The sequence below is a fragment of the Scylla paramamosain genome, chromosome 41 (assembly GCF_035594125.1).
Source record: "Scylla paramamosain isolate STU-SP2022 chromosome 41, ASM3559412v1, whole genome shotgun sequence".
In the NCBI taxonomy this organism is placed as follows: domain Eukaryota; kingdom Metazoa; phylum Arthropoda; class Malacostraca; order Decapoda; family Portunidae; genus Scylla; species Scylla paramamosain.
The window spans coordinates 4,877,734-4,894,466 of record NC_087191.1 but is presented as its reverse complement, the minus strand read 5'-3'; the positions used below and the strand labels follow the sequence as shown (position 1 = coordinate 4,894,466).

The following is a 16,733-nucleotide window of genomic DNA, read 5'->3' as shown; positions in this document are numbered from 1 at the left end:
TCCCTTTCCTGCCCTCTCCCCTTTCCTGACTTCCTCCCCCTTTCCTCCCTCCTTCCATCCATCTTACTCTCTCTCTCTCTCTCTCTCTCTCTCTCTCTCTCTCTCTCTCTCTCTCTCTCTCTCTCTCTCTCTCTCTCTCTCTCTCTCTCTCTCTCTCTCTCTCTCTCTCTCTCTCTCTCTCTCTCCTCTCTCTCTCTCTCTCTCTCTCTCTTTTATTTATACAAATCTACATCATATGTGTTTACAGAGTTGCTGTACATATACTTTACATATTTAATACAGCAAATTAGGCTAAAGAAGTCACTGTTAATGCCTTCTACCTGAAAGCCTCTCTTTGTCTGTGGAAACTACACATTCACTGCAGTCTTGAACTGCTGCCTGGTCCAGCCCTCAACACTTGGCTGCACGGTAACAAATGCGTTCCACCAGCTGATGTACGAGTATGTGTTCAGAAACTGTCTTTGCTGGTGCCATGTTCTGCACCTGGGCTGGAGCAGCTCCCAGGGGCGTGTGTGACATCTCTGGTGGTGATTTCAGCATGTCGGGCAGGCTGCCGGAGAGCCTGTAGGTGCGGCGAACCTGTTGCTGTTGCACCTTGAAGATAACGGTGAGGCCCGCCACGTCTCACCGGTGCTGGAGGGTGTGCAGTGCAGGCTGAAGGCCGAGCTCACTGTTCCTGATGAGCCACGCTGCTCGGTCCTGCACCTTGTTTAGGAGAGTGAGGTGCTTGTTTGCTGCGCTGCCCCAGGCCAGGCATGCGTACTCCAAGGAGGAGTGGACATGCGCCTTGTCGAGTAACTCCAGTCCCTTGGCATCAAGGAGGTAGGAGATTCTCCTCAAGGATGCCAGCTTCCCTGAGCCCTCTCTGGCGAGTTGCTCCACGTGGGTTCTGAAGGTCAACTTACGGTCGTAAGTGACCCCCAGCACCTCCACCTCATCCCGCGGTGTCAGTGTCTCCCCGTTGAAGGTGAGGCGCGGGGCTCTACTTGTCCTGTTGATAGTGAGCTGCTGGGTTTTGTGAGCGGCAAACTTTACTTGCCACTTCCTTCCCCAGGCTGCAACGCAGCTCAGGGTGGCATTGATGTCGCAGTTGGCTGCAGCTTCCTCCTCCAGTCCGTAGCTGTGGGATAGTGTTATGTCATCTGCAAACGCCTTTGCGGTAGGAATGAGCTGCATCAGATCATTGACATACACATTCCATAGGAAAGGGCCGAGGCAGCTCCCTTGAGGAACACCTGCCCTTATGGGCTGTGGCTTTGATTCCTGCCCAATGATGATTACTTTGAGATGTCTGTCTCTCAAGTAATTCTCAAGGAGCTGGAGGATTGCGCCGTCCACGCCTACAGCACGGAGCTTTGTGATAAGGGCTGCGTGCCACACTTTGTCGAATGCCCCCTTGATGTCAAGAGCCATGACAAGCCGTGGTTCTCTCTCTCTCTCTCTCTCTCTCTCTCTCTCTCTCTCTCCTCCTCCTCTCTCTCTCCCTTCTCTCTCTCCTCTCTCTCTCTCTCTCTCTCTCTCTCTCCTCATCTCTCTCTCTCTCTCTCTCTCTCTCTCTCTCTCTCTCTCTCTCTCTCTCTCCTCTCTCTCTCTCTCTCTGTGTGTGGTGTGCGTGTGTGTGTGTGTGAGAGAGAGAGAGAGAGAGAGAGGAGAGAGAGAGAGAGAGAGAGAGAGAGAGAGAGAGAGAGAGAGAGAGAGAGAGAGAGAGAGAGAGAGAGAATAATCCTGAGGATTGCTGAGTTGAATGAGACTGATTGAGAAAGAAAATGGATAGAAGGAATATAAAAGTGGAGGGGGCTAGAGAGAAAGAATAGAGAGAATTAAGAAGGCTCCATTTGGAAGCTGAAGCTGAAGAAAGAAGATTGAAGAATGAAGAGGCTAGAGAAGCCAGGAGGCTTGAGGCTGATGAGGAGGTCAGATTAGTTGAAGTCAAGGAAAAGGCGAGTATACTTGAAGCCGAGGAGGAGAGGGCAAGAAGGTATGAGAGGGAGAAGGCTGAGAAGATTAGGACATTTGAGTTGGAGAAGACTTGAATGGCTTGAGGAGAGGAGGAGGAGTGAAGGAGAAAACAGTAGAGAGTCAGATGGTAAGGAGTTTGAAATTGATACCAGTGTTTGATGAGAAAAAGGTAACGATGTTCTGGAAGTTTGAAGAAAAGGCAGCTGAATTTGATTGGTCTCAAGAACAATGGGTTGGCCTTGTGGCAAATATGTTAAAAGGCAAGGCTCTTGAAGTCTATGGCAGGATGTCAATGGAGGATTTGGAAGACTGATATCCTGAGAGCTTATGAGCTGTAGCCAGAGGCTTACATGCTGCAGTTCCATGGAGGAAAGAAGCCCAGTGACCCCTACCTTGAATGTGCTCACTATCTGGAGGGGACATTTGAAAAGTGGATTGCCAGCGAGCATGCCACCTTTTATCATGAGTTAAAAAAGCTCTTGTTAATGGAGCAGTTTATTAATGTGGACCTAATAGGTGTGTGTGTGGTCATAGGTGGACCTGCCAGTGTTCAGGGTTGACTTGCTATTGGGAAATTAACAAAGATTGGGATGAGGCAATCCCTTATGTAATGTTTACTGTGCGAAAGACGCCCACTGAGTTGTTAAGGTTCTCACTGAACCATTTGGTATTCAGATACTGCGAACGTGGCCTGTTGGATGTAGTTCGAGACACTTGGTGTTGCCTCTGGTCTGGCACCCCCCAGAATCCACTAAATAAGGATGGCTGTAGTGCACAGCCAGCGGCTGTCCTTGAATTGGGAGTAACACAAGCACTTCATCACCAGGGGCAAAGCATCGGTACTTGGCCTTCCAGTCATAGCATGCCTTCATACTTTTTTGAGCCTACCCCAAGTGCAACTGAGCCATCTCTAATGCCTTCAACAACCTTTCCTGTGTGCACATCACCATGCCTAACAAAGATTCTGGGGGGGCCAGATTGGTGGATTAATCCATTCCCGGACACCCATTCACCCTATCTTAGTGGCTTATGACATACACTCCCTTAGTCAAGATGGTCGCTTTACAAAATCTCCAGCTCAGAAATTATTAGCCAGAAAGGATGTACTGAATGAACTTAGTGACACGGAACTTATTAGAAGGTATTGTTTAGACAGTGCAGCTATTCTCTTTGGCACCGATCTAGTGATGGCATTGTGGGCCATCAGGAGAGCTACAAGTGGCTCGGGATTTTTCCTGAGTGCCAAAAAACAGAAAAGTCCTTGTGAGGACTGCAAGTGCAAACATACACATTTATATTGATGTTCTGAATAGACATGATATTGACTGTTTTGGGTCTTTGGAAACTATTGTTCTGCACAGCCAACAATTATTTCTTTGAAATATTTTCCTTGAAGTAGATTCGCTCATTAGGTAAAGAGTTGTTTTTACTACATTTATTATTTGAAATGCATAGTATATTAATTTTTCTGTAAATAGCACTGAGTCTGTCACATTATTGGCTTTGGTTGAAATACATCATTTTGTACTCGATTATGAGTATGATTACATTACAGTCTCATGAGTTCAAGCAAAAGTACTTCATTTTATACATGAACTCGAGTCCGAGTACTTTATGCTGTAAGTCCAAGTACAATTTTATTGACGTTCCTAACATTATTATTATTATTATTATTATTATTATTATTATTATTGTTTATTTATTTATTTATTTATTTATTTTATTTTATTATTTTTTTTACAGTGTGTGTGTGTGTGTGTGTGTGTGTGTGTGTGTGTGTGTGTGTGTGTGTGTGTGTGTGTTTCATAGTATATGTCATTATAATACAGACAATGAAACTCTTAAATATTTGTGATCTATCTGTGCTAGAGCATGAAACTTGTTAACCTATTGTTGTTCCCACCTCCACACAGGCTGATAATGACCACAAAGGTTTAAGATTTCAGAATTGAGCTGAATTTATGCATGGATAGCTTGGGATGAATCTTTCTTGGTGCCTGATGGGGTTGTATTACTGTATGCCTCTCAGTGAAACAGCCTACTAATCCTGACAGCATTTCATGGCAGTGTTTCATTCCTTATATTAATTAACAGTAAGAGTGGGAGCTGCATATCTTATGACCTCACTGGTACCAACCCAGGTCACCTGGCCTCCCCAGGGATACACTTTTGTCATCCTGACCTTACCTCCACCTATTCATCAAATACCTTGAATTTTGTTGATTGTACTCTAAAGTACTTGTAAAATTGTCAAGTACTTTGAGCCTGAGTGTGAGTATAAGTACTACAAAAATTTTAAACCCAAGTGCGAGTACAAGTACATGATAATGTGTACTCGAGTATGAGTACACATACACCTAAGTCTGTCTCATATGCTGATGTATCTACAGGCAAAGAACAAGGCATACTGCTTCCTTCAGTCATGTTCATAAGTAAGTAATAATGAGCTGTTTAGTTTGATGTGCTTCCAGTTCCTTCCCTTTTTTTACATTTTTTTAAAATATTTTTTTTTATTTATTATTTTTTTTTATAACTTGACCTACCATGCCCACACATATTCACTGACAATCAAAAAGGTGGGGGAAGAAATCAGTCTTCCATTTCTATCTTCTTCACTTTGTCTTGTAATAGGGAAATGATACTGGAGAAAGGACCTTAGTTTCTTTGCTGTCCCTTTAAGTTGTCCCCTTTGATGAAGTATGGAATGCAGAGATAGATGTTCAAATCCTGTGACTCAGGACTGACTGTAGTTACCACATGCCAAACTGAGCCAGAAGTTCTACCCACTGCCTCCTCTTTAACTCTTTCAGGAAGACCTCTGAGTGGTGCACTCTTGTCACTTCCTCAGACTTTTTTTGTATTTAAGTAGTCTGCATCTGCTGTGGTCTCATGATTGGAGTAGGTGTGGGAACAGTCTTATTATGAAAAGGTAGGGGTAAACCAGTGTATGCTGTTGGGTCTTGTTGTGGATATGTGTGACCTGCTGTGCTATACCTAAGCTCCTGTGGTGTAGTAGTATAGTCCCTTTTTACCAGTGGTTGACAGTGCTAAGAGTGTGAATGATGTGTGTGTGTGTGTGTGTGTGTGTGTGTGTGTGTGTGTGTGTGTGTGTGTGTGTGTGTTACTTTGTCTGAGCTACTATGTATGGGATTGCTAGTCTGATATATAGACAGATAAGACCCCCCAAATTTTGGTCTGAATTTAATGGTTTTAGCTGATATCAGTGGTATAAGATGACATCCAAACTGCCAAACCACCTGTGGTGAAGCACCAGATAACAGATACTGTCTACATTGGTAACAGGTTACTGAACCAAGATTATTGACTGAGCTGGTGGGCAGGGTAGGATGATGAAGCACAAAATGAATTACGGCTCAGTCTGTTGCTAGCTTCTGTATCAATCAGTTTAAAAATTTATCATGGAGCCACCAGCAAAGCAAAGAAAGTATTAAGCAAGTTTTAAGTTAAGAGTCATTGAAGGGCCAAGGAATCTAACAACTGTGCTGCTGCAAGGACATTCGTTAATACTAAGAAAATGGTAAGAGACTGGAGAAAGAGTGAAGATGTTTTATGAAAAATTCCAAAGAAAAATGCTCAATGAGAAGAGGAGTCGCCTGTTGGCCAGAGTTGGAAGATCACAATGAAAAATGGGAAATCAAACAGAGGCAGGAGTATTACATCATCGCAAGAAATATGATCAGAGCACATGCACTGAAGTGGGCAAGGTTAAGCCCAGAATGCAGTAAAGATTTTAAAGGTATATTTGGCAGGTGCAACAGTTTCATGAACAGAAAAAAAAACTGGTAATGTGACAAAAAAAATGAAAATTGCTCAGAAACTACCAACAGATCTTGATAGTAAAATTATAAAGTACACGAGACTTACCTTTGGTCAGTTGAAGTGTGCTTGTAATTTTACGAGGCAAATCACCTCTGCTTGAGGAGAGCTTTCATATGAGATTCACCGCAGCCCACGCACCGTCAGACTTTGAAGCAACGACCACCCACATGAGAAACTGATAAATACCAGGCAAAAGTTGAGTACTACATGGAAACGTACTCATAACGAAACAATAGGGAGGGAGAGGAGGGCATATGAAAGCTCTCCTCAAGCAGAGGTGATTTGCCTCGTAAAATTACAAGCACACTTCAACTGACCAAAGGTAAGTCTCGTGTACTTTATAATTTTACTACGTCAAATCACTCTCTGCTGAGTCGAGCTTTCCTATGAGGCTTCGAAGCCATGTGGGTGGCGTGCCTTGAGAAATTTTCCAGCTAAGGAACAGTAAAGTATGATGTAAACACAAAAATTTTTATTCCCCAACTGAACAGTGTCACTTTGCATATTGGTACATTGTTGAAATACCAATTTATTGCCTTGTCTACTGAAAGGATGTATACATGCCCCTCTACATATATTTATACCAATAAACCTTGCCATACCAGCTACCCTGCCTCCAAACACATAGTGCATCACTGATTACCATACCCTCAGTTGTAAACCACAAATATGTATGCTTATTACTCAAAATAAGGGTTGAACATTTACCCCAGTACTGCCTCCTGGAAAGGGTCACCTGGCCTAATAACATGCTTGTCATAATACTTTGCAAATGTACTTTCCCTAGACCATCCTGCTTTAGCCAGGATGCAAGAAATTGGCACTGCCATGGATTTGGCCTTCGAGGCTGCAGCCGGCCTCACACTACCAGCTGTGAACTTAGTTGTGTCCACCCCTGCCCTATCAAGCATCGTTTTGATCCAACGGGCAATAGTGTCTTTAGTAACGGCTTTGTGGGGTTTGATAAAGCTGATGAGTAAGGCGTGTGTCGCCTGTGAATTGCCCTGTCTAATTTCCTCCGTCCTTGCAAGATAATGCCATAAAGTTGTGCAAACACACAGATTAGCGTCCGTCGAGTAAGCTTGAAATGTAATGGTACGAATGTTAAACCGTCGTCTGCATTGTTTAATGTTATCACTTAATTGAACCGAAATGGAGTCCTGCTCAATGTGCATGCCCCTAACAGTTAATAAGTGGAGTGTTTGAACCCGGGCAGCTTGTGTGAGGGCCATCAACATAACAAGTTTGAGTGTAAGGTCCTTAAGTGTTAGTGTATGTAGTGGGTACATAGCTCTTAGTTCTTGCAGAACTGGTTGTACATCCCAGGTCTCAGTGTACCTTGGTAGAGGCGGTCTCAAATTGAAAACTCCTTTCATAAACCTGACAACCAGGGGATGGTTCCCAGCACTGCACCCGTCTACCACAAGACCAAGTGACGAAAGAGCACTTCTTGTTGTGTTAATTGATTCGTAACCCACGTTCCTGTGGAAATTTTCAGACAAAAAATTGATTATGTCATGTACAGTGGGATTATAGGGATTGATATGCCATCTACTACAAAACAGTAACCATCTCCTGATATGTGGGTGATATTGTTTGCGTGTACCTGTTTTCCACGAGGCCATGATGATTTTTGCCCCTGCCGCAGATATTCCTTGTTCCTGCAAGTGTTCCCCGATATCGAACATGCCATCAATCGCGTGTGCCGCATGATCGGGTGCTCTTCGTCGGAGGATGGATGAACAAGGACCCCGTGTTTCTCCATGATTACTCTTGGGTGATCCACCAACATCCTGAGCAGGGTGCCCAGCCATGGCTGCGACATCCACAGTGGCACTACTATCCACCCTGTCGCCCCTTCTGCACGCATCTTTTGCAAACATCTAGTAATTAGTGAAAATGGAGGAAAAATATAACATAGTCCAAACCGTGCCCAGTTCAGAGAGAAGGCATCAAAATAAGTTGCTTCTGGTTCTGGCTTCCAAGAACAAAATAAATCTACCTGCCTATTGAGCCGAGATGCAAACAAATCAACCACTGGAGTACCAAAGATGCCACACAATTGTTGGAATAGGTGTATGTCCAGTTTCCACTCATGCCTGTCATTCACCTTACGAGAGGCTAAATCAGCTAGTGTGTTGTCCTTGCCTGGGATGTGTGAACACGTGATCCAAGCCCCATTATCCACACACCACTGCCAAATATGTCCCGCAATTACATTGCACACTTGAGACCTAGTACCTCCCATCTCGTTCACATATGTCATTGCTGTGGTATTGTCGCAATAAACCTTAATGTAATGCCCTTTCAACTCCCGTCTAAAAGTCTGAAGGACAAACAAAATGGCTTTCAATTCAAGTGCATTAATATGTAGTAATTTTTCCTCCAAAGACCAGCTACCCGACGTGGCTCGATTGTTGAGATGGCCCCCCCAGCCTAAACTGGAAGCGTCTGTGTATAAATCAATATCCGTGCCACCCCTAAAAATTTTCCTGTCCTGTGTATAGATGTTATCAAGCCACCAACTCAAGTCTGTTTTCATGTCAGCAGTAATAGTCATCCAATTATCAAAATTACCATACTGAAGCTGTAAAGCTGCCGTCTTTTCCGTCTCCAACTTCCTGTAGTGCAGTTTCCCTAATTCCACAGCAGGAGTGGCAGCGACCAAAAGACCTGTAACTCTGGCTACTTCCTAATTCTATCCTTGCTTTTACCCAAGAGATTCCGACAGGCCTGAATAATTTTGTGTCTCCTCCGTTCCGGTAAGGTGATCGTCATGGAATTAGTATCAATCACATACCCCCAAATACTCAATGGTCCTGGTGGGTGTCAACACCGACTTCTCTGCGTTAATACAAAAACCCAACTTCTGGAGGAGATCAATAGTGTCCTTAATGGTTGCAAGGCATCCTGACCAAGTGTTATTGCAGATGAGGGTGTCATCAATAAAGCTAGTAATGGAATGCCCTCTTTCCCTCAGTGTTGCAAAAACTGGTTTCAATAGCTTTGTGAAAATTCGTGGCCCCTCTGAAAAACCATTAGGAAGACATGTGAATTGATAAACAGTATTGTTCCACTTAAAACACAAAAACTTTTGTTGTTCATCAGCAATCTTGACAGAATAGTAAGCATGTCTAAGGTCAACCGAAGCTAAATAGTCCCCTGCATGAATCAGTCTAATAGCCTGTTCAAAGTTTTCAATTTTAAAATGTTTGTAAGGGACGTGGAAATTGAGTTCTCTTAAGTTCAGCAAAATCCTATACCCACCATCCTTTTTAGGCCTTAGGAAAATTGGAGAGATAACTTGTCCCATTTCCCTCTGTGTGGCCACAGTGACTTTCAGGTCCAAAAGTTTCTCAATTTCATCACTGATTATAAGGTTTTCTACTGCACTGAACTTGTATGTAGTCTCCCTTGAGAATAAATGTCCAATTTCCTCAACATTTATATCTAAATGACAATGTTGCACAATGTCTAAAATTACAGGGTCACGTGTCAGTTTTTTCCATTCTGCTGTGAATTTATGAATTCTACCAGCTTCAAAGGTGTCACTCACCTCCACTACTGCCGGGGTCTCTGTGGACCCCGGCTCCTGGCGTTTTTTGAGTCCGCGTCCTGCCGCGCTGGTAGTTGACGTTGTCCCGTCCTGGTGCCTGACCTCTGCAGGCCATAGGGTTGGAACCTCATTGCGGAGTTTCTATGCCACGTTCGCCCCCAGTAGCCACGTGACCTGCCACTGGTGGTTTTCCAAGGGTATGCCGGTTTCTTGAGGGAGAACTTGTTCTTTAACTTTTCTGTGTCCTCGATCTGCTTGGGCGATTGAGACACATCATCCCCAAACAGGAAACGCGACATGGGGACCTTATCAGCACATAAGTGGGATTATTTCTGGTTAATTTCCCTTTTCATAAGAAAACGTCTAGCCAAATTCAACCTGTGATTGGCATGACCCAACAACGCCAAGGCGCCGTTAATCATACCTACTTCTTGCACAACAGCAGGGTGGTCACTCTCCTGTGCCACTACATCCAGGGCTAGAAGTGACCTAGTTAAAATGGTACCTGCCTTGAGAATGTCACCACTTACATCCTTAAGACGAAAATCAGCTTTCTTCGCGTCAGTCTTTAAGGCACCCAAAATCTGCGGGTTACATTCCACAGGCGCCAATGCAGGACAGTTGTTTGGTCGTCTGGTGGCTGATTCCTCCAAGATGGCCCTGTAGTCTTCCTCTTGCATACCGTTGTCAAACAATTGATTAACCATAACTGCCACCTGTTGGTCAATGTCTGCAGAAACACTGTCAGGGGGCCCCAAAGCTTTGGCTGCCTGTTGCAAAACACTGCCCCTTTGTGACACCTCTCTAATCTCCCCATCCTCGCTGCTGGAGTCATTAAAGCCCGAGAATGGAGGTGAAACTGTGTGGTGTGTTCCTGAAGTACCCGGAAGATGATCCTCAGGTAACGGAGGAGGGTGAGTATGTGTGTTAGCCCGAAGTTTCGCTACCTCACCTTTCAATACCGCCAACTCATCCAACACTAAACGCCATGAAGGTTCGGGAGCTGTAGGCGCGGAAGCCGATGCCTGGTGCAGAGGAAGATTCTGTGCACTTCCATGTGGTTGAGCCTGTTTGTTGACATGGTGGGGCGGCACGTGTTCTTGGTCTTGACGGCGGCGACTCCTATGCCGCCGACTGTGCCGAGGCAAAAAATCGGAGGAACTGCCGCTACAATCCCAGGAAAGAGACCTCGTCCTTGAAGAAACACTGCTGCTCCTTCTCCTAATTCCTTGGAAGGCCGCGTCAGGTGGCGGGGCAGAGCCAGACATGCCTGCCGACCAAGAACATAAGCCGTAAGGTTGTATAGCCCCATATGTATGGTTAAAATGGCTATATGGCAGGCCCAAACCCATGCCATTCCTCAATGGTAGGCCTATCCCATACCATTGGCACTATGGTAGGCCCATCCCATACCATAGATCCACCTTAGAAAGCCGTGTACCTGTAGCGATGATGTGGCACGAGCCGGTGAAGGCGGGAGCTATGTGGTCTTGACGTCTGATCGGCGCGAAAGCTTTCCAGCGACTGTCGGTGCGTGGGCTGCGGTGAATCTCATAGGAAAGCTCGACTCAGCAGAGAGTGATTTGACGTAGTAAAATTCATAGTTTTCAACAGTACATTATACATTTGAGGCAGAAACACCAGTTTCCATTGTCAAATATTGGAAACATGGGCAAAATACCCATGAATTTTGACATGATAGACAATAAAACAGTGGAAACTAAAGGTGTAAAAACTGTGCAAGTCAGAAGTATAGGGCATGAAAAGACCAGATTTAAATTGGTGTTATCATGCATGGCCAGTAATACAAAGCTAAAACCCATGGTCATCTTCAAGCCCAAAACTAAACCTAGAATAAATTTCCCACCAGGTGTTTTTGTACATTTTCATGAAAAGGATGGATAGACGAAAATGGTGTAAAGTTATGGATAGACAGTGTGGGAAGAGGCATCCAGGATGTTGGTCTGGGATATGTTTTGCAGTTATTTAACTGATAGCACCAAGAATTGTTTAATACAAAGAAATGCTGAGATTGCTGTTATACCAGCTGTTGTGACTTCTTTAATGCAACCAGTAAATACCTGTTTGAACAAGCCATTTAATGATAATGTGTGTGAAGAATGGAATAATTGGATGGTGAATGCTGAAAAATGCTTTATAAAAGATGGGGCTATGCATGCTCCATCACTTGATGTAGTATGTGATTTTGAATTAATTCATGGGGATAAAGTGAAAATCGAGACTGTAATAAAATCTTTCAAAAAGTGTGGAATATCTAATGCAATGGATGGCACAGAAGATGATTTATTGTGGGACACTGACAATGAAGACAAAGCCGACTCACCAGATTCGGGCTGGGACCCATATGAAGTCAGTATAAACAGTGAGACGCAGTATTTTAAATGTGTGTTTTTTTTTAATTGGTTATGGTTTAACACCACATTGGTAGTGGATTTTAGTGCAAAATAAAAATTGTGTACACAACAACAGCTGTTTTTAAGACTGGAGATGCCAGGAAATTTTGATAATTCATCATTTTTAAGGTTGGTGTTTATTTACAATGGTATTTTGCCTAAAATTTAAAGGTCATTGTTTTTGTATCTGGCATATAGGGCAACCCCTTTTTTTGTGCCTTTTTTAGGGTGATTCAGGTGTTGCCTTTTATGCCGAAATATATGGTATTTTCAATTTCATGTTCCGGCTTTGGACATGGCACTTCTCTAGCATCCAAGCCCCCCACTTCCTGCATGATATTCCACTCCCCACGCAGTTACCTGTTGCCACTGACCTGACTGCTGTATATGGCTGGCTGGTACCCTCATGGGCAGTGAGTGAGGTCAGTCTTGGACCTATTTAAGAGGATGACAGACCTGTGGCATGGCAACTTCATGCCCTATTTACCTTTGTATCCTGTATTTTTAATTAATGTATAACAAATCTTTCAACTTCATTCTATCCTTCTGCCCTGGACTGCACAGAGTCCTACAATCATCCAGAGCATATGGTAGCTGCAGTGAGATGGAGGGCAGCTTGGCATCACATTGTTCTGTGTCTGACTCCTCTTCCCTTATCCCCTGCCACTCTGCCACTTGTTTTGGCCTTCAACTTGGGCCCTGAGTTCCTGCCACTGCTACCTGCTACAAGATGTGGTATCTCCTGACTGTCTGGCTTTCTGCTTGTCATAGTTTATACCTGCCACATGGCTCACACTTGTCACCTACCATGTCTGCTGTCCCCTATCCATGTGAGCTCTCTGTTCATGGCTTATATATCTGCCGTCTCCATCCACACCTGTTGAGGACAGCATCTATGGTGCCTTCTGCTGCTTCTGGGCTTCTGTTGGTCAAACTTTTTCTCCTGCCTGCCTGTCTGCTTTTGTCAGCTTCTGCTCCCATCAGCTTATACTGCTCTGCATCTGGCTGTTCTTGCTGGCTTTTGTGTATCCTATCAGGCAGTATTGTTGCCATTACTCTGCCACCTGCTCCTGCATGTGTATCCTGCCTGCCAGTATCACCACCATCTTTCCTGCTGTTTACGGCTTTGGGCTACGATTTGGTGTCTTAATATGTTATTTATTCAATATTTATGGTAAAGAATGTGATTACCTCTTCATTAGAGGCCTTCTAGCAATGTCATAGTATTTTCCTGGCCTGTGATTCACTGTTCTAATGTCACAGCTAGTGTGAGCCTTGTGATTGGCCATTGTGTGGTCACTGTTCTGATGTCACATCTATGTGAGCCTTGTGATTCATCAGTGTGTGGCCACTGTTCTGATGTCATGTCTGTGTAAGCCTTTTGATTGGCCAGTGCCTACCAGCTGTTTTTTCATCACAGCTGTGTGTGAGTCTCAGTGATTGGTTGAGGCATGAGGCCATGCCTCATGGTGTGGCCAAGTATGTGATCCAACTTTAGATGCAGCACCCCTGCAGCATTCAAACCCCCACTTTCTGCACAGTGTTCCACTCCCCACACAGCAACCCGATGCCATTGACCTGACTGCCAGATGTAGCCAGCTGGTGCCTGTGTAGGCAGTGAGTGAAGTCAGTATTGGGCCTGCCTTAGAGCCTGAAAGACCTGTGGATTGGCTCCATGCCCTATCTACCTTTGTACCTAGTATTTTTATCAATATGCAGCAAGCCTTTCAATATTGTGTTATTCTTCTACCCTGAACTACATGGACTACTTATTTTTATTTTATATTTAAGATTCCCTTTTGCTATGACCCAATGGACCTAAGAGTGTAAATGATGTGTTTATGAGTGTGGTGTTTTGTCTGGGCCACCCTCTGAATATCAGTAGGAAAACAGTAATATATTTAAGTATTAATCCTTTAGGAAAATAGTGGAATCAAATAAACACCAAGAATATCGCAAGCTGTGGATGAAAATGACTGCAAAATGAAGCCTTCTATTTATTTATCAATTTTATACAGATCATAAAGCACAAACAAGATAAAGACAAAGTAAATGCTTTAAAAATAACACTTCTCTTCTTTCTTTTCCATTTTGTTTTATATATTCACATTTTTAGTGGCTTTTACTGTTTTTACCCAACCACAATTTTTTTTATCATTATCAATATTTTAACTTGCCATTTTAGTTGCACAGAATATTTTCTAACAACACCATGTGACCGCAATGTTGTGGAGTCTTAAGATTTTAAATCAATCAACCAATGAATCAGTTGAAGGTAACAATATGCCACTGTGTGTAACAACTGTATGTGTTGAAGATGATATAAATGAAGTAAGAAACATTAAATGAAGAGTTGGCATGTTGATGAAAACAGAAGAGGAGAGGGAGGGGAAAAGTAAGCTAGCCACACTTCTCCCTTTCTCTTTTCTCTCTCTCTTTTTTTAATTTTTTTTTCATTAATTTCACCAGTAATATCATTGTCTCAGTGACTGGTATGCATAGAAAACTTTGATGTTATTGCACTAATAGAAATTAGAGATTTGGAGAGGTAGGAAAGTATTATATGCAGATGTCCAGATTTATACATTATTCTACAGGGATAGAGTAAATAGGACAGGGAGACAAGTAGCTGTGTTTGAAATGCACTGGAATGTTGTGTTATCAGGGCATACATAACAACAGAGTCATTATGGGTTGATTTCAAGGAAAGAACACAAACAGTATTATTGGGTGTAGTGTATTCACACTCCTCTGTGGGAGGAGACAAACAGGATGGCAAGAGATAAACAAGACAGGAAAGTATAATCAGGCATATGTTAGGAGATTGTAGTCTTAAGAATATTGACCTGACAGTAAGGAACAGTGATGCAGCAGACTTTTATAATATAGTTCAGGTTTGTTTCAAAGTATGTCATGACCCTCCACCTTTGATTTCTAGTCATGCGTGTGAGGTCTGAGGTTGTTGCTCTCTATAATCTTGTCTATTAACTTTTGTCTTTTTATTCCTTTCCCTCTCCTCTCTCTTTCCTGTGATACTGAACAGTTTAATTTTGTGTCTTCTAGCAGTGTGCCCCATAAATTTTTGCTGTCTTTTCTTTATTTGTTTAAGTAGTTCTCTATTTGTGTTTGCTTATTGTAATACTTGCAGGTTTGTTTTCCTTGTTATTCAAGGGATTCTGAGCATTCTTGGTATTGTTAGCATTTCAAAAGCCTCTAGTCTATCTCTTGCTTCTTTGTTTAATGTCCATGTCTCACATGCATATGTTAAGGATGACAATATGTATGTTTTGATTGCTTTAGTTCAGGTTACCATGTTTAGTTTTGAGTTGCTTAAGAGTATCCTCATTTTATGGAAACTTGTTCAGGACAACTTTTTAAAACAGGCAATCATGGAGCCCACAAAGGGAAAGTTACACAGGTAGGAGTTAGAGGACAGTTAGATAATAGTGATTATTGTAAAATTAAGTTGAAACTGAAATGGGAGGAAGCTTCCAGAAACAGGAACATAAATAAAATTTCTAACAAATAGAAATGAAAGTCACACTGGTAGAAGTTCGAGGACAGGTTGATAATAGTGATCATTGTGAAATTAGGTTCAGATTGAAATGGTAGGAATCTTTCAGAAGCAGGAACAAAGTAGAATATGAAAGTGAAGGAACTGATAAGAGAAAGTAAGAAGAGAGTAGATAGAGTTTGTTACGAAGCTGAATGATTTTTTTTTTTTTTTTTTACCAGAGTAAGATCTTGTTTTGGAAAGAAGTCAATAGAGAGGAGAGGAACATGGGAGTGTGTCAGAGTGTATTTTTGGTTTACAGCACCTACTACAACTATTAGAATATGACTACAAGAAATTTATTTACATTTTCTTTGTATTTAAAAATATATCTTTAATCTTTTAACCGCTAATGGCTATGGTAAGTATGGTTAGTAGCCTTAGCCAATTTTACTCATCAAAACTAAGTAATAAATGTTAAAAAAAATAAGTTATAAGTACTAACAAGTTTTACAAGATATTTGATGATACCCCTTGCTGTGAATGTTGTCTTTCACATAGTTATCTAAACTTAAACCAGACTGTAATATCAGGCTGAGAAGTAGCTGTCACAGTCAAGGGGCTAAGTGAAAATCCTCTGACAATCATGTGTTATAATAAGGTTCTTTGTGGAAAAATAAGAGGCTAACTACATTTCTTCATTACATAATTTCTGATAAAATATACAAGTTAGCTTAAAAATAATAAAAAGCTCTTGCTTTTATTAAGATTGAAAGGTTTATAGTGTGTTCAGAGTTAATCTCTCTCTCTCTCTCTCTCTCTCTCTCTCTCTCTCTCTCTCTCTCTCTCTCTCTCTCTCTCTCTCTCTCTCTCTCTCTCTCTCTCTCTCTCTCTCTCTCTCTCTCTCTCTCTCTCTCTCTCCAAGTTTCAGTCTGACTTTACCTCATGTAAAAAAAAAAAGAAGTATGATCTTCCAAGTTACACACTGCATTAAAATCAGGGAATTTCACTTCTAAGATATTTCCCCTTCATATTGGAGCTATATGAACATTACAAATAACATTTGAACCTATTAAAAAATCTTGTAATACAATGTGATATTCACTCATCCTTTGACACAGTTTCATACTTGTTATCATATATTTACTATCATAGTATATTTGAGCTACCTAGAATTATACTGTACCAAGTGCTATTTTGTAAAATTTATTTATTATTTTATTTATTTATTTGCTTTTTTTTTTTTTCATAGAAAAATTGCCTCCAAAGTTTGGCAGCATTTAAACATGCATATCTCAGGAACAAAAATAGATATTCCATTGCATGTCTCTTTCACTCTCATTGGCCTAGAGATGCTTGACAGCACTATGTGCTTGCATGCCTACCTCTCATTGGCTCAGAGTTCTCTACACGATGTTTTTCCTTTAAAGAGACATTTGGTAGTTTATACTTCCAAGCTCTGGGCTTAGCT

The 16,733-nt window shown here is 42.2% G+C and overlaps 1 protein-coding gene across 8 annotated transcripts in view; it reads left to right on the top strand.

Moving 5' to 3' along the window:
* LOC135092853 (nuclear hormone receptor HR96-like) overlaps positions 1-16,733 on the top strand; it is a 211,426-nt gene that overhangs the window by 113,034 nt on the left and 81,659 nt on the right. For 2 of the 8 annotated variants that reach the window (XM_063991596.1, XM_063991599.1), the window contains one exon: positions 4,350-4,391. The exons of the other annotated variants lie outside the window; for them this stretch is intronic. In XM_063991596.1, coding sequence (XP_063847666.1) covers positions 4,350-4,391 — 42 coding nt within the window. The remainder of the gene's footprint in view (positions 1-4,349; positions 4,392-16,733) is intronic. 8 annotated transcript variants of the gene reach the window in all.